The sequence below is a fragment of the Staurois parvus genome, unplaced genomic scaffold, assembly GCF_062004578.1.
Source record: "Staurois parvus isolate SC_StPar_1 unplaced genomic scaffold, SC_StPar_1.0 ptg000505l, whole genome shotgun sequence".
In the NCBI taxonomy this organism is placed as follows: Eukaryota; Metazoa; Chordata; class Amphibia; order Anura; family Ranidae; genus Staurois; species Staurois parvus.
In genome coordinates, this window is record NW_028318301.1 from 2,152,501 (window position 1) to 2,174,116 (window position 21,616).

The 21,616-nt window shown below is 40.6% G+C and overlaps 1 protein-coding gene across 2 annotated transcripts in view; it reads right to left on the reverse strand.

Annotated features, from left to right (window-relative positions):
- CTCF (CCCTC-binding factor) overlaps positions 1–21,616 on the reverse strand; it is a 166,672-nt gene that overhangs the window by 54,382 nt on the left and 90,674 nt on the right. For both annotated transcript variants that reach the window (XM_089689957.1, XM_089689956.1), the window contains 2 exons: positions 17,404–17,524; positions 457–606 (listed from right to left, as the gene is read on the reverse strand). In XM_089689957.1, the coding sequence (XP_089546083.1) occupies positions 457–606; positions 17,404–17,524 (271 nt within the window). The remainder of the gene's footprint in view (positions 1–456; positions 607–17,403; positions 17,525–21,616) is intronic.

A 21,616-nucleotide genomic window follows, 5' to 3' on the forward strand; every position in this document is an offset into this window, starting at 1 on the left:
CACACACACACATCTATATATATATATATATATATATATATATATATATATATATATATATATATATATATACATACACATACACATACACACACTTATATATACACACACACACACACATATATATATACACACACACACACACATATATATATATACACACACACACATATACATATATACATACACACACACACACATTTATTTACTTTATTGATCACCTACAGTGCTATAAGACACCCGCACTAATATCACTTGATTATTTTTCAGCGCTGCATATTTGTTTATATATTTGTTTAGAGGGCAAGAGGTTTCACCTTTACACAAGCGGCTTGATACCTAGCACTTGCTTGTGTCCTAAGTCTTTTTGTTTAACAAAGTACATAGGAATTCAACTCAATCCATGAAAAGGGAAAAACAGAAATCCACAAACAAGATCACTAAAGCATTACTCACCTAAATCGCTTTTTCTCGCAATAACTGTATCACAATGAGGACAATGAAATTTGGCTACATTTTCAGTATGTTTCTGCAATATATGCATTTTCATGGTTCCGCTCTGTGTAAAGCGAGCATGACAAATGTAGCATTCATACGGCTTCTCGCCTGTATAGGAGAAAAAAAAAATTATATTTATATATATTGAAAATCGAAAAACTCTGCAGTAAAACACAAAAACCTACCCACAATTTGTGAAAATGTGTTATAAATCACATCTCACAACTAAATAAAATGTAAACAGAATGCTGACAACATAAATACCCACATACAGATAATAATCTACAACCATACATGTAAATCGCTATCCTCAGTGTTCACAAACATAGGTATTGTCCCTTTAAATCTATAATACATCACGTGCAATTTATGTTTGAAGTAAACAAAAACGTTTTTTAATATGCAAGATAATAAAGTGATAAAAAAAAGTCCACAAAAGTGTTTGTGAAAACAAAAAGATCCAAATTCTCTTGTGGCAAGATGCGAGCAAACCAATCCAGCCACCACCACCAGAAAAGACAGCTAAATTCTTAACCCTGTAATATGATCCCTAAAGTGCAAGGAAGTCAAAAAGTGCTTGTTGTTTTACCACCATTCCACACTCCTTCCTGCTGCAGACCAGCTTATATGTCCTTCCCATGAACTCATATAATTCACAGGACCCATATGGATGGTTTCAAGGGCATACATCAGACACCTCAGGACCGTGGGATCGCAAGTATTCAGCCGCTCAGGCCGCTACACCTCTTTCTGCATGGATCATATAATTAAAAAAAATAAAATAAAATAGAAGCACCATATTTTGCTATTTGTAGCGAAACACAGCGGTGAGCGGGTACAGTGTTTTTTTTTTTTTTTTTTTTAATTTAAATATTTATTAAATTTTTCATATAAATACAAATACCCAAAAAGGGAAACACTTCACATATAAATAGGCATTTATAACATTTCTACATTTCCCCTTCTAAAAACTCTTTTCTTTCCCATCCCACCCCAACCCTTCCCACCCCTCCTCCCCCTCTGCAGACTCTAAACCATTCTATTCTCTCGAGGCATTATTAATTTTTGGCTAACTTCCTAGTTCATAGTTTCCTATATTTCTCTTTCAATCCTCCTTTTTCCCACTTTTCCCATCTCATATAATACACTCCCATGCTATCTTCCTGCATATGGTATGATCTTACCATTCTACCTATCTGGTTTACTCTATTAATCCAGTCTTCCTCCTTCGGTACCTCTGTTTTCTGCCGTAGACCCAATCCCCCTTTCTCTTTAGTCCTACTCAATGTTTCATATGCTATTCTAGGTTTTTTATTCTTCCATATATATCTTGTTAACATTCTTTTTATTGTCTTAAAGAAGGCCTCTGGAATTTTAATTGGTACCATTTGAAATCTATACAATATTTTAGGCATAATTACCATTTTGACTAGGTTTATACGTCCTATCCAGGATGGGTTTCCTCCTAATCTTTTTAAATCTTCCCTGATCTCATTTATCAAAGAAATATAGTTTAATCTATACAGATGCTTAGATGAGGCAGTGAGTTTTATTCCTAGATATTTTATCTCTTTTTCTCTCCATATAAAGGGGAATTCTTTTTGTAGATTTTCTTTTTCATTCTTTGATATATAAATATTCAAAATCTCTGTTTTCGTTGGATTAATTTTTAGATTTGATAGTTCACCATACTCCTTCAAAATCTTCATTATATTTGGGAGAGTTATTCGGGGATTCCCCACATAGAACAATAAGTCGTCCGCAAAGGCCGCTACTTTATGTTCTATAGTTTCTATCTGAATTCCCTTTACCGCTCCACTGTTCCTTATTATTGACAGCAGAGGTTCGAGTGACAACACATATAGTAAAGGGGACAGTGGGCAACCCTGTCTTGTTCCATTAGACATTCCAATGGGTTCTGATCTCTCCCCATTTACCGTGATGATTGCAGTAGGCTCCCTATATAGTTTACTTATCCACTCACACATTCTATCACCTATCCCCAGCACTTTTAAGTTGTCCATCATAAAGCCCCAGTCCACTCTATCAAATGCCTTCTCTGCATCAATTGACAAGAGCACCACCGGGGCTTTCCCTTTTCTACTTTTCTGAATAAGCATCAGGGTTCTCAAGCCGTTATCTCTACCCTCTCTCCCATGTACGAAGCCCACCTGATCTCCATGGATCCATTCAGGCATTAGATCTTTCAACCTGTTTGCTAAAACCTTTGCATACAGTTTGGTATCTGTGTTCAATAGTGAAATAGGTCTATAGCTGGAGCACTGAGATGGGTCTTTTCCCTCCTTATGAATAAGTACTACATGGGCCTGTAAAGATTCTCTCCTCACTTCCATCCCACCTCCCAGAGCATTCATATACTTTTCCAGTTTGGGTAGCAGCACTTCACTAAATTTCTTATAGTATTTAACTGTATAGCCATCCGGGCCTGAGCTTTTTCCCCCCCTGTGCTTCTTAATGCTGTTTTAATTTCTTCCTGGGTAATTTCCACATCCAAGGAGATCAACTGTGCTTCACTTAGTTTTGGTAATCCCGCGTTTTTTAAATATATCATCTTTTTTTCTTTGATTCCCTCTTGAGCTTCTTTTAGAGGACCTTGGGGACTAATATTATATAGCTTTCTGTAATACTCCGTAAACACTTTAATAATCTCTTTAGTTGAGTGGACCAACTCCCCCTTAGGACTTTTTATCTTTTCTATATAATTCCTATTTTTCTTTTTATTCAACGCTCTCATTAGATATTTTCCTGGTCTATCTCCCCATCTATATCTCTCGTTTAATACCCTGTTGTATACTCTTCTCCTCTCTTCTTCCATCAACCTCTCTAGCTCGTCTTTTTTATCCGATAACTTCTGTCTCGTATCTTTTGTTATTTTCTTCTTGTGGATCTGCTCCAAGTCCAGTATTTCTTTTAGAAGCCCACTGACCCTCTCTCTTCTTTCCTTTTTCTTCCTTGCTCCTGCCGCGATCAAGATTCCTCTTATAAATACCTTATGACTTTCCCAAACCGTAGCTATCGACACCTCCTCTGTTTCGTTCTCCTGAAAATACACCCTAATCTCTTTCTCGATTTTCTGAACTAAATCCTCGTCCAGAAGAAGAGCCTCATTTAACCTCCACCCTAATCCTCCAGTCCACCTTCTTCCCCATCCCATTTTCATTACGACCGGGGCATGATCCGAGAACGTTCTTGTCTCTATGTCAATTTTAACCAGATGATCTTTGAGTTGATGGTCTATTAAGATGTAATCTAATCTCGAGTATATCTCATGTGCATTAGAGAAGAAGGTATAGTCTCTGTCTTTCATATGCATTATTCTCCAGATGTCCACTAGTTGATATTCATGCATCACTTTCTTCAAAGCTCTCAGAGACCTACTCCCCTCTCTTTGCACAGAAGAGGGGTTATCCTTTTGTGGGTCCATACAGAAATTTAGGTCTCCTGCAACTATCAAACGCCCTTTTTTAAATTCCATCAATTTTTTCATCAGACCCCTCATATACATCTCCGGGTTTTTATTAGGGCAGTATATATTGGCTAAAGTACACTCAATCCCCTGAAGCCTACCTTTTAAGAATAAAAACCTCCCCTCCGGATCGGTTCTTCTATCCTCCAGCTCAAATCTCATATTCTTTGCAAACCTATTGCCACCCCTTTTGCTCTTTTAATTGGAGAGTCTGCATAATACCATATTGGGTAGTGTTTGGATTTCAGTTTCACATTTGCCTCTATCTCAAAGTGCGTCTCCTGTAAAAATACCACTGACGTTGCCCTATGATGTAACTCCTTAAACAACCTAAATCTCTTCCCTGGACAACTCAACCCGTTCACATTATAGGTTATAAACTGTATTTCTTCCATCCTTCCCAATTCGCTCCATCTCTCTTCCCATTTCCCTCTTCCTCTTTATCCCTACTGTCATGCAGAGTATTAACCCAATACCTCCTCCCCTCCCTCCTTCCAACCCAACTCCCATCCCCCCCCTCCCCCATTCTTTTTTTCCTCCCTACCCATTTTTAGGCTTAAAGACTGCCTATAAATCATTTGTGGATCTATTTCCACCACTGATTAAATGCTTTGGGATTAAGCTCCACCCATGGCCGGCTACCCTCTCCTTCGACCTCCCCAGTTCCCCTCTCTCTATCCGCAGGAGAAATACAAAAATCTTTACTTTCCCCCTCAACCGAAGCTCCCGAGGGTTACCATTTCAACATATGTGGGGCCCAGGGGGTCGAGAGAGATACGAGAGAGAGAGAAAGAGAAAAAAAAAAAATATATATTCTTCTCAATTTCCCCTCCCTTCTCTCCCCACCCCCAGGCCTCCCCTCCCCCCGGCCCGCTGCCAGTCCTCTTTTCTTGTATCTTCTGTTTCCCTTCTTCTTCCCACCCCACTATCACCATTCTGTGCAATTTCAGTCTGTCACAGAAATCCCTCAGTTCCTCCGGGTATCTCAAATATGCTGTTACGCCATTTTTCCAGCCAATTAAACAAGCTGGGGTACCCCATCTATACTGGACATTCTGTTTTCTCATTTGTTCCAACAAGGGTCTCAAGGATCTCCTTCTCCATAGGGTCTCTGGTGTTAGGTCCGCAAAAATTTGGATTTTTAAGTCTCCATACTTAATTAATGCTCTTCCTTTAATCTTCCTCCATATCTCCTCTTTAACCCCAAATTTTTGGAACTGGACCACTGTATCTCTTGATCTTTCCTTCTCCACCGCTTGATTAAACTTTCCTATTCTAAACACTCCGTCCAGTTTAATCCCGTCTGTTTCAGGTCTGTCTCTTATGGAGTTTAGAACGTTTACGACAAGATCATATAGTGATTCCCCTTTTACTTGCTCTGGAATTCCTCGAACTCTAAGGTTACATCTTCTTTCTTTATTTTCTTGCACTTCCATCCTATAGAGCATTTTTTTCTGGGTATTCTCCAAATAAGTTATTTTTTTCTCTAGATTATCTATGGTTTGGGCCTGCTTTTTAACTTTTTCCTCTGTTTCTTCCACTCTCCATAGCAGGTGTCTTAGATCATTGCGCACAACTGTCATTTCTTGTTTTATCATTTTTTCCAAACTTTGAAACATTTCTGTCATCTCCTTTTTATTTGGCGCTTGTAGTTCACCATCTACTTCTTTTTTTTCCAAGCCCTCTGTTGTTAGGTGGCTACCGCTACTATTCATACCCATTGATAATCTAGGACTGTTTCCCAGAGACATGTCCATATCCCCTTTTGCGTTTGCACCTTGGGCCCTTTCTGGCGTAATATTTCTTTGCGATGTAAATTTCTTTATCGTATCTATTTGAGACCCTTTGGGCCCTGTTCCCTTAGGACCTTTGTTCTTCATTTCCTCTAAAACTCTGATTTCTTCTCTTATTCTCTATATGAAATTGTGTCAGTCTTTTAATTTGTACACGAGACAGTACCTGCTAATATCCCATGTATTTTTACTCTCCTGGGACACCTGGAGCTCTTCTCGTCTTCTCTTTCTTGGCCCAGGGAATCCTCCCCTCCTCTCCTTCACCCCTAGATTTCCCATATCACTCGGGGTTCCCCCACACGATAAGCCCCCAATAGCTCTCACTCACCCTTCTTCTCCCAGCAGAGACTCCGAGCTTGAGGTGTGGGGCCTTCACAGCAATTCAGTCCAAGGGGGGATTCCTCTGGGTTTCACTCCTCTCCTCGTGCCCTTCATCCAGACTTTTCACCGGATAGCAGGGTGAATCCCTTCTCTCTATTGGGTCACTCAGACCCAAAATCGATCGGTTGGCCGTGGGGATTAAACACATGAGAGCCGGCGGCTCCCTCTTGCATCGGGAAGCCGGCCGGTTTCTTCCTCTTCCAGAGAGCCTCCGGGGCCGGTCACGCGCTCCCACCACGTCACCTGCCCCTCAGCCTCCTGGGTCTCTCCTCCGTAAGGCGCCGGGCGGACCAGCGCTTCACTGCCACCTCCGCCCTGGTCTCATCTCCGGCTTTCCTCCTCTCCTGTGCCGATTGACAGACTCCGGTGAGTCAATTCCCCATATCCTACTCCAGGTGGTCACTGGGGAGGTCGAATAGCGGCGCTTAGCAGGGAGCTATTGCCACACGCTCCCCACAGCCGCCATGTTCAGGCTCCTCCCCCGACTCATTAGCGGGTACAGTGTCTGACGTCGTTTTGTTCTTGAGCATTATCGTCAGTTGCTGATAGAGCATTTGTGTTAATCGCAAGTGTAATGTTTGCTGATTTTGCACATAAATATTTTTTTAAAGCAGATCTACGAAGATAAAATAGTTTGTAAACCATATCATTCTACATTCAGCTGCCACTTTATTAGGTACACCTGTTCAAGTGCTTGGTAACAAATTTCTAATTAGCCAATCACATGGCAACAACTCAATGCATTTAGGCATGTAGACGTGGTGAAGATGACTTGCTGAAGTTCAAACTAAGCATCAGAATGGGGAAGAAAGGGGATTTAGGTAACATTGAATGTGGCATGGTCACTGTACACATGGAAATGCAATTTTTTTCAGTAAATATAACCTTCCATTTTCTTATCAGCAATTAAAGCAGTCTTGTGACTTCCATCAGTCTCCAGCAGAGCACTGGTTAAAACTTGTAAGAGGAGTTTTCGTTCTCCCTTGACTGTCCTATGAGGCTGCAGGACCCTGGCCATCTGTCTGGACAGTGCTGATTGGCCCTGTGTTGTCCACATGCACTCACCCAAGAAAAAAAATCTTAAAACAAATATTTAGCAATACACACCAAACTGAGCATGTGCAGCTTGCCCCCAAGGCTCTGTTCTATAAGATATATTGGGGACAGTAGAAGGGGAGGATCAGAGAAGACAGGATCAAACATTCTTTTTACACAATGCAGATGATTAACCCCTTAAATTCCACTGTGAGTATAACAAGCATGCTTTACTGCATATAGAGATTTAATTTTACTGTTGTGGATTTAGTAACACTTACTGTTTGCTGATTTTGCACACATTTTTTTAAAGCATATATACGAAGATTAAATAGCAGCTTTTAAACAGGTATCACTCTATTTGCAGTGTGTTTCCTTTTTAATTATATGGTTCATGCGGGAAGAAGTGTAACGGGAGTGGCTGAATACCTGCAGTCCCATAGTCCTGAGGTGTTGGAAACCATCCATGTGTGTCCTGTCCATGAGATCCTGGGAAAGACATTTGAGCGGACCTGGAGCATGAAGGAGTTTGGAATGGTGATATAACAAGCGCTCTTTGACCTGCTTGCGATATAGGGGTCATATTACAGAGTAAGGAGTTTGACTGTTTTCTGGTGGTGGTGGCTTGATTGGTTTGCTCGCACAGGAGAATTTGTATTTGCAAACTAATTTTATCACTATTATTTTGACTATTAAAAAAGGATTTTTTGGGAACGTTATTTTAAACATAAAATTGCAAGTGGTGTATTGTAGATTTAAAGGGATATTAACTATGATGTTTGTGAACACTGAGGATAGCGCTTTATATGTATGGTTTTAGATTTTATATATACACTATATTGCCAAAAGTATTGGGAAAACACTTCAAATCAGATTCGGGTATTCCAATCACCTCCATGGCCACAGGTATATAAAATCAAGCACCTAGGAATGCAAACTGCTTCTACAAACATTTGTTAAAGAATGGGTCGCTCTCAGGAGTAGAGTGAATTCAAGTGTGGTACCATGATATGGTACCACCTGTGCAACAAGTCCGTCCATGAAATTACCATGATACTAAATATCCACTGTCAACTGTTAGTGGTATTATAACAAGTGGCAGCAACTGGGAACAGAAGCAACTCAGCCACAAAGTGGTAGGCCACGTAAAAAGACAGAGTAAGGTCACTGCATGCTGAAGTGCACAGACAACTGTCTGCAGAGTCAATAGCTAAAGGCCTCCAAAACTTCATGTGGCCTTCAGATTAGCACAACAGTACGCAGAGAGTTTCATGGAATGGGTTTCTATGGCCCAGAAGCTGCATTATACTTTACAACACCAAGTGCAATGCAAAGTGTCAGATGCAGGGGTGTAAAGCACGCTACCAATGGATTCTAGAGCAGTGTACTCTGGAGTGACAAATCACGCTTCTCTGTCTGGCAATCCAATGGATGTGTCTTGAGAATGGTACTTGCCTGACTGCAATGTGCCAAGTGTAAGGTTTAATGGAGGGGGGTTGTTCTTCAGGGGTTGGGCTTGGCCCCTTAGTGTCAGTGAAGGGAACTCTTAAGGCGTCAGCATACCAAGACATTTTGGACAATTTCATGCTCCCAACTTTCTGGGAACAGTTTGGGGATGGCCGCTTCCTGTTCCAACATGACTGCACACCAGTGCACATAGCAAGGTCCATAAAGACATGAAACAGCGAGTTTCGGGTGGATGAACGTGACTGTCCTGACCTCAACCTGGTAGAACACCTTTGGGATGAATTAGAGCAGAGACTGCGAGCCAGGACTTCTTGTCTGACATCAGTGCCTGACTTCACAATTTCCTTTTTGAAAGAATGGTCAAACATTCCCATAGAGACACTCCTAAACCCTGTGGACAGCCTTCCCAGAAGAGTTGAAATGGGTATAGCTGAAAAGAGTGGGCAAACTCAATATTGAACCCTACAGACTAAGATTGGAATGCCATTAAAGTTTATATGTGGTTAAAGGCAGGTGTCCCAATACTTTTGGCAATATAGTGCATCTCTTGCTCTCTGAGCCCAGATAATGTCATCACTACGGGATCTGCCCAAGTATAAATCCCACTCCCACCTCCCTCACCCTCCTACTACTATTGGCGATACTGCCCCAAACCCTGACCCTCCACAATCAAACTGCCAACCGCAGAAGCAGCAGTCTTCCTTTTCGGGCAGCAGCTGCAACCCTTATTCTCTTATCTCAATGCCATGCCCTCTTCACCCTTCACTCTCTCAAATACGTCCTTCTCAAATAGAATTCTGGCCTCCACACTGCTAAACAAACCTACTTCAACACTCTCAGAACCCTTTCATCCAATCCTTGTCAACTCTTTCTTTTTACCCTTCGTTCCTTACTTCATCTCCCACTGCCTCTACTCACCAACTTAATTACTGCCAAGGAGATTGTTAGTATTTTCAAGAACAAAATTTACACAATTCGTGATCAGATCTCCAGTATCAAGCTTCCTCCTCCAACCAACATACCAGGTCCAACACCACACTCAAAAAAAACTTTCCTCTTTCATCCTTGTTACCACCGAGGAGGTTGGGAAACTCCTTGCTGAGGCTCACCTCACCACCTATCCCCTAGACTTTGTCCCCTCACAATTACTGCAGCCTTCTTCCTGCTCTATCAAACTCTCAAACCCACATCTTCAACCTCTCCCTCTCCACCATCACCTTTCCATCCCTGCTTAAACATACACTGGTTACCCCAATACTAAAAAAAAAAAAAAAAAAAAACCCATCGCTGGACCCCACCTGTTTGAATAACTTAGGACCTATCTCCGTGCTCCAGTTTGCCTCCACGTTTCTCAAGCGCCTTGTCCACAACCGTATGAGTTGTTACCTCACTGACAATTACCTTCTAGATCCCTTACAGTCTTGCTTCTGCCCACCATATTCTATTGAAACTGCCCTACTAAAACTCATTAACGACCTAATAACGGCTAAAACCAATGGCCATTACACCATACTCGTACTTCTATCTTTACGCTACCTTTGACACCGTTGACTACCCGCTCCTCCTCCGTAAACTCCACTCCCTTGGTCTCCATGACTTTGCTCTTTCCTGGTTCTCTTACCTTTCAGTGCACTTTGAGTGTCACATACAACACAAACTCCTCAGCTCCTCTTCTGCTTTCTTTTGGGGTACCCCAAGGCTCTGTCCTTCGGCTCCTCATTTTCTCTCTCTACATCTCCTCCCTGGGCCAACTGATAACCTCCCATGACTTCCAATACCACCTCTAAGCTGATAACACCCAGATCTCTCTCTCCACTCCCAAGCTCACCACCTCACGTATCACAAATCTACTGAGTGACATATCAGTATGGATGTCACACCACTTTCTCAAACGCAATCTTTCTAAAACCATGCTTGTAATATTTCCTCCTCCTAGATCCATCACTTATGGAGTTTACCATAAAGATCAACAGCACAACCATTGGTCCCTCCCCACATGCCAGAGTGCTAAGCGTAATCCTAGACTTCGAGCTCTCCTACAGGCTGCACATCCAATCACTGGCTAAAACCTGCAGCTTCAACCTTAACATTTCCAGAATTGGCCCCTTCCTGATGACACCAGAAAACAAATCCACGCCTTGGTGATATCCCGCCCTGATTACTGCAGCCTACCTTTACACAGGACTATCCCCCCTTCAATTTATTATAAATTCTGCTGCTACACTTAAACACTTCACTGGCTTCCACTAGGCCACCGTATAAAATTCAAAATACAAACCACAACATAGAAAGCCATCCACAACACTGCCCCTAGATACATCATCAATCTCATCCACAGATATCATCCAAATCGTCGGCTCCGCTCCTCCCAAGACATTTTGCTCTCTAGTTCCCTCATCACCTCCTCCCATGCTCACCTCCAGGACTTCTCCAGAACCTCTTCTATCCTCTGGAACTCCCTACCCCAGTATGACCCATCAGCTTAGACCCTGTCTGCCTTTAGGCGATCTTTGAAAACTCACTTAACCAGGGACACCTACCTCACCTCCACCTAAGAACTGTATTTGAGTCAACTCCAATCAGATCACAACCTGCAGCTATCACCTTTTATATCACCTCTCCTTCCTTTAGACGGTAAGCTCCATGAGCAGGGCCCTAAATCCTCACCCTGTAAAACTACCCATTCAGTTTAAAATAAAAATGAAAGGCAAAGCATGTGTATAGATTAAAAAAAAACATTATAAAACACCCCACCCCCTTTTTTTTTTTTTTTTTTTTTTTATTAGTGGTGATCCATCCCCTCTGTTCTCAGCTGCATAAGAACTAGGGTGGGAGAAACAGCAATACACTGATCTTCCCAGTGAAAGGCAGTGCAGGGAGAACACGTCAGGACAAGTCTGATCATTGGAGGAGAGCAGGCTAAGTTACCAACATAGCTAGATAACTGACCACAGTGTGTTCTCCTGCCTAGTGTGGTCAGTTTTTAATAGAAAAGTAGAAGGACTGGTAGGAATACCAGGGATTTCACACAAAGAAAATACCAAGAGAATAGGACACTTTTTAATACAAGTGCATTGTACAGCAGCCACATATCAAGAAAATCAAATTTTGAGTATACATACTCTTTAAGGCTGAGAGCTGTGGCAGCTGTATTTGGCTCCCCAGGAACAAATGAAAAGCACTTACATTTGTTTAGAAAGCAAGTTAGTTACAGTTATGTGCAGTACAGTATGAACATTACAAATCCCATAGTCCCCAATCCATCTCGGGAGTGTGCAAGAGGGTGGCTACATTTCTACAAACAATGGAACAATAGAGAACAAATGCAGCCACCCTCTAACAGGAAGTTGAATAACAGCAGCAAGGAGGAGGAGGAGCCTGGGAGCAATAGAATGTACTTTTTAGAGTTAATATATATTTGAATATATTTTTTTTTTTACAAACTAGACATTCACTGTCACTTTAGGCTCCTAACAAATGGAAGACGACTACACCTTGGACCCCGGTACGGAGTTACAGAAATCTCGAGAGACATCCTTTCAACCTTCCTATAAAACCTTAACAGCTTTACCTTTTGTCCAACGAAAGAGCAATTTATAGAATCTAAAGTCATAAAAAGTGCATCACTATGCTGCAGAGCACAACAGAGGTCAAAAGCAAGCACCCTAAACACTCAGTGCTGCAGGCCATTTATGCTTGAATCACAAGCCTAAAGAAGATATATATATATATATATATATATATATATATATATATATATATATATATATATATATATATATATATATAAATAAATATAAGGGACTGTTGAACTGGAACATGCAGGTAGGTATCCTACAAGTAGACAGTTAAGGCTCATGAAACAGCAAGCTGCTCATTACAAACATGCTTTGATTTATATGGAACTTGTTTAGGTTCCTTTTAAAATTGAAAAAGCATTCTAAAATCTCCCCAAAGTATTTTTTGAGAAGGACACCCTTACCCGTGGGCCTGGTGTCACATTTTTGGAGGGCTGACTTGAAAGTGGACCTCTTACTTGGTCGAAGGACCAAGTGCTCTGGCCTTTACAGAAAACAGACTTGCTTTGCAAGAAGAGTAGAAGAAAACTATATTCCTTTCCACACCATGAATGTGCCAAAAAGTTTATAAACCAGAACCACCTCAAATTCAAGGTCAGGACACCTTGCCAGGCTTTGAGCCATATTGCACTTTAGACAGAAATGTTGAGGGTTGCTGCTCTTGCTGTGGATTTAAAAGATTAAACTGCAGCGAAAACTAGAAAAGTTACCATTTTACCAACCAAAGGCAACAGATTCATGGATCTGACTCCAGCTGAGAAAAGACCATCAAGTCGTGGAAATCATACACCTAGGTTTCTTGACACACACGTAGAAGCCAAAGCAGGGCCTTGAGAAAAATCTGAAGCCCATCAAACTCTTGAGCAAAGATAAACTTTTGTCTTTCCAACTGACTCCTAAATGAGGACAGAATCCTCAAATGATAGATCTGTAGTCTTTAGTTCGCCCCCCCCCCCAAAAAAAAGCCCTGTTGATATGATCTGGACACTAATTCTACAGATTTTGAACATATTGCTAAGAGATGATGGACACGAAATCCTACGCTTTTCAGACCTGTAAACCCTGTATTCATTATATCTCGAACAACGTGTGCAGGCTAAAAACCTTTGATTTACTCAGATGTGTATATTCAACCACTGATGGAGGAGCAAAACGTTCTCCTTCTCTAAACTTGATATTGGGATTCCAAAGGTTACCAGGTCTAGTGTAGTAGAAATTAGAGCCCCACTCTGGAATCAATGTGATTGCTGAATAAAAACAAATTCCTATCTAAAATTTACCCTACCTTTACCACTTGAGTACCAGTCTAAGTTTTCTCTCTATAAAAATAAAAAAAAATACCAAGAACTTTGAAGAAAAAAAAAAAAAAAGTTTCCCTTCGTACAGGTCATACACGAAGTGAGGGGGTTAAATTACTGGTCACAGAATAATGGCCAAAAATATTGGCACTCCTCCATTTCTGTCATATACTGCACCACTTCACATAGAAAATTGTTGCAATTAAAAATGTTTAGGCATTCTCATATTTAGTTCTTTTGTTTGTATTGGTATGACACAACAGTGGAGAAACAAAAAGCCAAATTTGACACATTCCACGCAAAACACAAAAAACGGACTGGAAAAAATTTACACCTTCTCAAAATTGTAAGAAAGAATTGAATTCCAAGTTTGTGATGCTTCTGTAATTTGTAACTAAACTCATCTGTAACAATGAAAAGGTGCTGACAATACAGAAATCACACCAGTTAAAATGGGGAAAAATTGACTCAACCTTTCTGTTGTGTGTCTGTGTGCCACATGGAGCATGGAGAACAGAAAGAGCAGCAAAGAATTGTCTTGAGGATTTGAGAACATAAATTGTGGAAAAGCATGGACAATCTCAAGGTTATAAGTCCATCTCTAGAGATCCTAATGTTCCTGCATCCACTGTGCACAACATGGTCAAGAAGCTTGCAGCCCACGGCACTGTAGCTGATCTCTCTGGACGTGGACAAAAGAGATAAATTTATCAAAGATTACAACGAAGGATTGTTCGAATGGTGGCTAAAGAACCTTGATCAACTTCGAGACAAATTCAACCTGACCTTCAGGCACAAGATACAACTGTGTCAGCTCACGCTATATGTCACCATCTGAATGAAGAGGGACGCTATGGTAGGAGACCTAGGAGGACACCACTGCTGACACAAAAACATTGAAAAGCCAGATTGTAGTTTGCTAAAACTTACCTGAGAAAGCCAAAATACTTTTGGGAGAATATGCTGTAAACAGACGAAACAAAATGACAGCTTTGGTAAAGCAGAAAAAGGCAGTGAGGCCATTAAAGAAAATATTACAGTCCCTACAGTCAAACATGGTGGAGGTTCACTGATGTTTTGGGGTTTCTTTGCTGCTTCAGGCACTGTATGTCTTAAACATGTAAATGGCATAATTTAATCTGAAGACTACCAAAGAATTCTGGGATGCAATGTGGGGCCCAGTGTTAGAAAGCTGAGTCTCTGTCAGAGGTCATGGGTCTTACAGCAGGACAATGACCCAAAGTAAATGTCAAAAAACACCCAGAAATGGTTTCAGACAAAATGTTGGAGTGTACCGAACTGGCCAGCAAGGAGTCCAGATCTCAATTCCATAGAGCACCTGTGGAGAGATCTCAAAACAGCATTTTGGTAAAGGAACCCTTCCAATTTGAGAGACCTGGCGCAGATGGCGAAAGAAGATTGGTCCAAAATTCCAGTAGAGAGATATAAGAAGCTCACTGATGATACAGGAAGCAATTGATTTTAGTTATTTTTTCCAAAGAGTGTGTTACCAAATATTAAATTGAAAGTGCCAATAACTTTGTCCAGTCCATTTTTGGAGTTTTGGGTGGAATGTGTCAGATTTGGCTTTTTGTTTCTCCACTTTTTTGTGTCATCAATACAAACAAAAGCAATAGACATGAGAATGACTAAACATTTGTAATTGCAACAATTTTCTGGGTGAAGAGGCGCATTATCTTACAGAAATGCAGGGGTGCCACTATTTTGGCCATGACTGTGCGTCTTCAGGAAAAAAAAAACCTCAGGTAAGCAACTTAACCATAACAAAAAGGCACACCAGGACCTAGTCACCTGAAGGGGACCAGACAACCACAATTATTTGAGCCAGAGGAAACAAAACAAAAACATGACAAAGCACACTCTTGGATGGTCAGAAACACAAAACTACTGAGGATGAGGGGGAGGGAGGGGCTATTTATTCTTTCTGGTAGTGTTTCCTGTTGCAAGCGGAGTGAATCATCTCTCTCAAGTAGCTAACCTGAAAAAGAGGATATGGGAAAATCTCTTGGAGTTCACTGAAGGACACAACACCCGCTCTCTCTTCTTTGGCTGCCTTGTCGTGTGTATATCATACTACTGGCTACTAACTAATCTCGATGTGGCAGATGGAGGGGAAGAGAGGGGGGGTTGGCCACCCTCTGGGTGAATTTTTACTTTAGTTGCACCTAGCATCCTCCTGTAGGTGGCCAGACCAAACATTGCGTCATGAAGAATGGCTATGCTCTTTGATGAACTCAGAGTAAAAGGATTTTATGGTGATTACAGCTTGAGGTGATTACAAGAATCAAGATTTTTTTGTAAAATATAAAAGATGTTATGCCGAGTAAATGAATACCTAGCATGTCAGGTGTTAAAATTATGCACACCCATGGAATGGTGACAAAAACTACAGTACATTAAAGTATCTACAGGTGACCCTTTAAAAGACTTTACAGGTTACCAGTTTAAAATTGAACATGAGCTGTGCTGCTAGAATTATTGCCATTAGACCCCGGATCTCTCCTCTGCACTCAAGAGCATTTGATCAAACCAAGTTCAGTTTGATCAAATGCCTGTCTAGCCGTTAACAGCTTGTAAACACACAACTGAAACTGGAAAGTGGTGTAATACATGTTCTTCTGACTTTGCTAAAACAGTAGGGGAGGAAAAGGATGTTCCTTCTCTTCTGTACCCAGCCAGCCCAACCAAGTGTAGCGGCCCCATGCTCCCGGATGGCATGGCAAAAACCAGGAATGCAGGCGATAGGGGAGGGCTATGTAAAAGTGAGCAGGTGGTTGTATAACTGCTCGATCACTTTTAGGCTCCATGCACACTGGGCATTTTAATAACGCTGGTAATGTTAGCTGTGTAAAGTCACGTTAAAAACTTGAGTTTTTCTGCGTTTTTGTATTAGCATTTAGCGGCAGCTTCCCACGTTTGCTTGCGTTTTTTTTTGTGAAAACAAAAACGTCCAAAAATGCCGGGTTGCTGCAATTTACCACATTTTTCAGCATTAAGAGTGTTTTTACAGCTAAAAACACTCCTCTAGAAACTCACTAGTCCTGGGTTTTCTTTTTCTGCCAAAAAACGGTGGATTATAGTCTATGTGTGCATGGACACAGGATAACATGCTGGGGGGTTTACTGGCTGTAGAAAAAAAAAACAAAAAAAAACACAACACAGTCAAAAGCCAAAAACAGCAGCTGTAAAAACGTCCAGTGTGCATGAGGACTTGCATGAAAGCATCACTAGCTTTAAAAAAAAGCTGCATTCATGATCCTCATCTTACCACTTGTTCCCTTGGAATTAAGTATTAGAAATGGGGAGTGGATAAACTAACCAAAAGCCAAAAAACTAGAGTTCACCCCTACACTTCATAAGGGACAAAGTACAGCATAGTAGAAAGGAAAGCCTCAGGAAGAGATGTAGGACAGTGCTCAGAGACTGGGACTGGACTACACTGAGGAAAGAATGAGGGGATGGCCACAATTGCCAAACTGAAATAAACAACAAAAATATTCCAATGGACGTTCAGAAACGCAAGTAAACGAAGGATGAGGAGTGTGGGAGTGGCATTTAACTTTTTGGCTTGTGTTGGTCTTGTGCTTTCTGTTTAGGGTGGAGTCAATCATCTCTCTAGTAGCTATCCTAGAAAAGGATTAGGGAAAAGTCACATTTCTTTGCCACTGTGGTGAACTTTAAAAAGATGATTCTCTCCATGATGCTTATAGTTAAAGCAAATTTGGCCTTGCTTTAAGGCGCGTTTAGTGTTTGGTCAGAATATGCAAATACTTAAGTGTACGGTTAGGGCATAGATTAATTTGACGATAAATCCAAACCAGTTAAAGCAAAAAGAAAGAAAATACCAGAATGAGTTCTCATGTGCCTCTTCAGTTTGTAGGTATCCCTGCTAGCATAGCTGCACAGGCTGCATTGGAAAGGACGCTCTCCAGTGTGTGAACGGATGTGTCTTTTCAGCTTGCTTACCTTAAAAAATCAAATAAATAAACTTATTGCATCTTCTCCATGCATACAAATTATCCAAATATACAAATGTTCATACACATGCAGATATGAGGCAAAAAATTTGCTTAAAAGGAAGCAGACAAGCAAGAAATACTGGAGGTACAATTAGTGATTTGTTTTTGAATGTGTTTGCTCTGGGATTGTAATCCTTACACTCTCCTTGTAGCATTTTGAGTCACTGACATGGAAAAAGTGGTGTTAGAAATACTTATGTACATAATATTTAAAGTCAGCAATGGCAGCCTCCACATATTAATTTTGACATTCAACTGTTAAGCCAAAACTTTTTCCTATTTTGGATAGAGCAAGGGGTAGGGTTATAACCCGTTTTTGTCTCCACCTGCATTCCAAAGCAGAGATTTCCCTTTACTTCCTGTCCCATAGCCATACAGGAAGTGATAGGAAATACCCACAAATTAGGGGAATTCCTTAGGGACCCACAGGTCACAAGAACTAGTGTCCCCTTTTAGAAGATTTACCCTCTATTTCTTTTCTGGGGACAACCCAAAATTTGGAATTTTCATTTAATTTCACTTTCAAAAATGGTAACAGGCACAATCAACACTAAAAACTGATAAGCATTCTAATCCCTCTGCACTCTGTCTAAAATAAAGTTTTGCCTTTAGTTATATTTTAGGTCTAGAAGTAAAAATGATTTACTAAAACAATAACATTTTCAATAATAAAACATACCCCCATGCCACCACCCCCCCCCCCCTAAAATAAAAAGTAAACAGCAAGACCCATTTGTCTGTTCTTGCAGATCTTTATTGTGGGGCCCACTAAGAACCACATGGCATTTCACTACCATGCATTTTCAGCATAAAAAAAAATCCTTACTTGCTTCTATAAAAACAGTTAAGACAATTAAGTGATGGACTTTACAAAGAAAAACTGAGGAACTTGCATGTAAATTCTATATTTTAAATGTACAGTACAGGACACAGGCAAAAAAAACAAAAGGGTTACAAGGCTCATACCTTCATGTGATTTGATACTGGTAAGCTTTTGAAGGCATGCCCCCCTACCCTATATTCCAAACCCAATCACAAGTCATTTTTTGTGGTTAGCAATGCAGAGAAACAAGAAGAGTTTAGGAAGGGTGGCCTGTGTCCTCTAGTTTAAGATATGGAATTTACAGGCAAGCATAAAAATCCTCTGATCTTAAAATGTACAGTACAGGACACAGGCATGAAAAATATTCAAGCAATGAATTCAAGGGTGGGCAACAACTAAGCAACAGAACTGTGCCAAAAAGCCCAAGATACAGGGGTTAACCCCAGGTTCAGAGAGCCACTGCAAGAACTTTGTTGGCTGAGAGATGCATTTGCAGACAATTGGACATCCACTTGTTAAAAGGGTCCTGAACATTCCAACGGATAATAGGTAACAGCAAGGGAAAAGGTAGTTAATTTTGAGCATATGCTTAACTTCCTTCTCCACCCATGTAATGGTGGATTTTGAAGCAGAGTGCCCCTTATGAGGTCCTGCGGAAAGAACAAAAAGGAAATTAGTTTGTCAAAAGAAAGCTGTAGCTTTTTAGGTACACTCTAATGGCTCGAATACATCCACACAATGTAGACAAACCTGAATAAAATGTTTTCATGAGGGAATCAGAAGCCAAAGGCCTTTGAAAGAGGACAGATATGACCAATAGTTGCCCTTTCAGGGTGCTAAGAGCTTCTGGTCAAGGCCTGTTTGCATGGAACGCCAGAATACGAGGCACAGAGTAATCTCTGGATTTGAATTGACGTGCACACAGTCTAAGCAAGATTTCCAGGTATGATAATCTTCCTGGAACAGCTTTTCTTACTTTCAGCAAGGCAGAATTCACAGCCTCAGAAAAACTTCTAGCCTTTAAGACCTGGGTTTAAAACAGCCATGTCAATAAGGCAAGAGAATGTGAAGCTGGGTGGAATAAAGATACTTAGGATAGCAAATCTGGCCTATTGGGAAGAGGTCAGCAGTCATGTGCTGAAGAGATGGACTGACTGCACTGAACTCCCAAGAATTTGAAAGGGAGTTTGGTCTCTTCTCTTGACCATGTTCCCTGAGCTATCAAGGACTGAAAGACTCCTCTACAGCTTGACATAAAGACGTTTCCAACTGTAAGGAAGGAATGATTTTTCCCCACTTTTTTAGTTGGAGTGATGATCAACTAGGATAAGCACTTGTTGGGATAGGGGAATGTTGCTTGTTTGGATAGGAGCATGGGTGGATGCAGGGAAAAGGCTTGTTTTCTTCCCATGCTGAAACAAGGTTTAGTTGGAAAGTTCTTGAATGGAATTGCCTCGAATAAGTCCACCATTTTACCCTGAACACTCATGGAAAATATCACAGTGGGATTTCTTTGGGATTTCAGTTGTCATGCATGAGTTCTTAGAGAAATAGAGAACTTTTTCTTGAAGAAAAACCTTTGCCTGGGATGTATCCAGGATCAGACTCAAGTATTCTAGGCACAGGGAGGGTCGAAAAGAAAAATTGGGGTTGGGGAGGGAAGGATTGAAGCATAGAATCATATAAAATATCTGCGCTATTGACCAATCCCCAAGTGTATAATGAAGCAGCCGCCAACACACCACCTTTATATCGCTATAGGAACACAAATATGGAAAACAGGTTTTTGGTGTGGTGCTAAAAAACAACTTCCCCTTTTTTCAACAACTTGTTTACTTTCAAATGCTGTTTACAAGACGTTCTTCGACATTAATAACAATCAGTATATATCTTTCTATAGTGTTTGCAATAGAGATTGTATTAATTATCTGGACCTGGTAATTTTTAACCACTTCCTGTCTGGACACTTTTACCCCCTTCCTGTCCAGGGAAATTTTCAGCTTTCAGCGCTATCACACTTTGAATGACAATTGTGCGGTCATGCAACACTGTACCCATATGAATTTGTTACCATTTTTTTGAGACAGATAAAGCTTTAAATTTTGGTGGTATGTATTCACTGCCGGGATTTTTATTTTTTTTGCTATGTAAATGAAAAAGTCAAAAAATTTTGAAAAGAAGTGTTTTTCTTATAACATTTTGCAAATAAATAATCTTTCATCATAAATCTTGGCTGAAATGTATTCCGTTATATTTTTAGTAAAAAAAAAAATAAGCCAAATTAGTTTATAACCAAAAATTATAATTTTCTAAACATTTTACATTTTTATATTATTTTTTTTTTTACATACAGTCATCCTAGCAGTACAGTGTCACCATGGTGACACTGTACTACTTGTGGGGGTTGATGAAGATTTTTTTTTTTTTACACTGATTGCTTTTACACCATATAGGATGTAAAAGCAATCATTTCTCTTTCTCTCTGTCTGCATTCTTGCAGCCATTGAGAACTACTGAGTGAGCTGTGATTGGTCACAGCTTGTCACATGGTATAAGGCTGTTGTGAATAGCCTTGTACCATGTGACCTGTGATCATTCACAGATTTCACATGTAGTAAGCAATGATGTCACAAGTGACATCTTGCTTACTACTTTGCATGTGATCAGTGATTGGCCAATCAGTGATCACATGATCAGGACCTCTGTCCGACGCTCAGTGTTTCACAGCGGGCACCGGACCGCGGTGCTGTGCGCTCCCAGGGAGCGCGCACTGCTAGAATGAACAGAAACCCGCCCCTGGAGTGCCACCGTCCTGCCGTTTATAAACAGCAGGCGGACGGCAAGTGGTTAAAGCGAGTGATAAATTATGTACAAAAAACACTTTTTAAACAAATATTTCGAAATGGGTATATACCCACCTCTAGCTGTCACCATCCAAAATGGATGGACAAATAATGAGAATCTGCAGAAATTGCAATTTGACAAACTATGATGAGCAGGCAGGTATACTAATGGGGGAGGTTCCAAGAAAAAGGTTATAATCCCAAACAATTTAATATCTGAAGGATGCAGTGAAAGCTATGCATGGAGATAGTTTTATGGAGGAAAAACCTGACATAGATACTTGTACCAATGGTGAAGTGGCTTTCATAACTGGATTTAACACAGTACAAAAAGAAAGAATTTTAGGATGCACTGGTGAAATTCTAAGAAAGG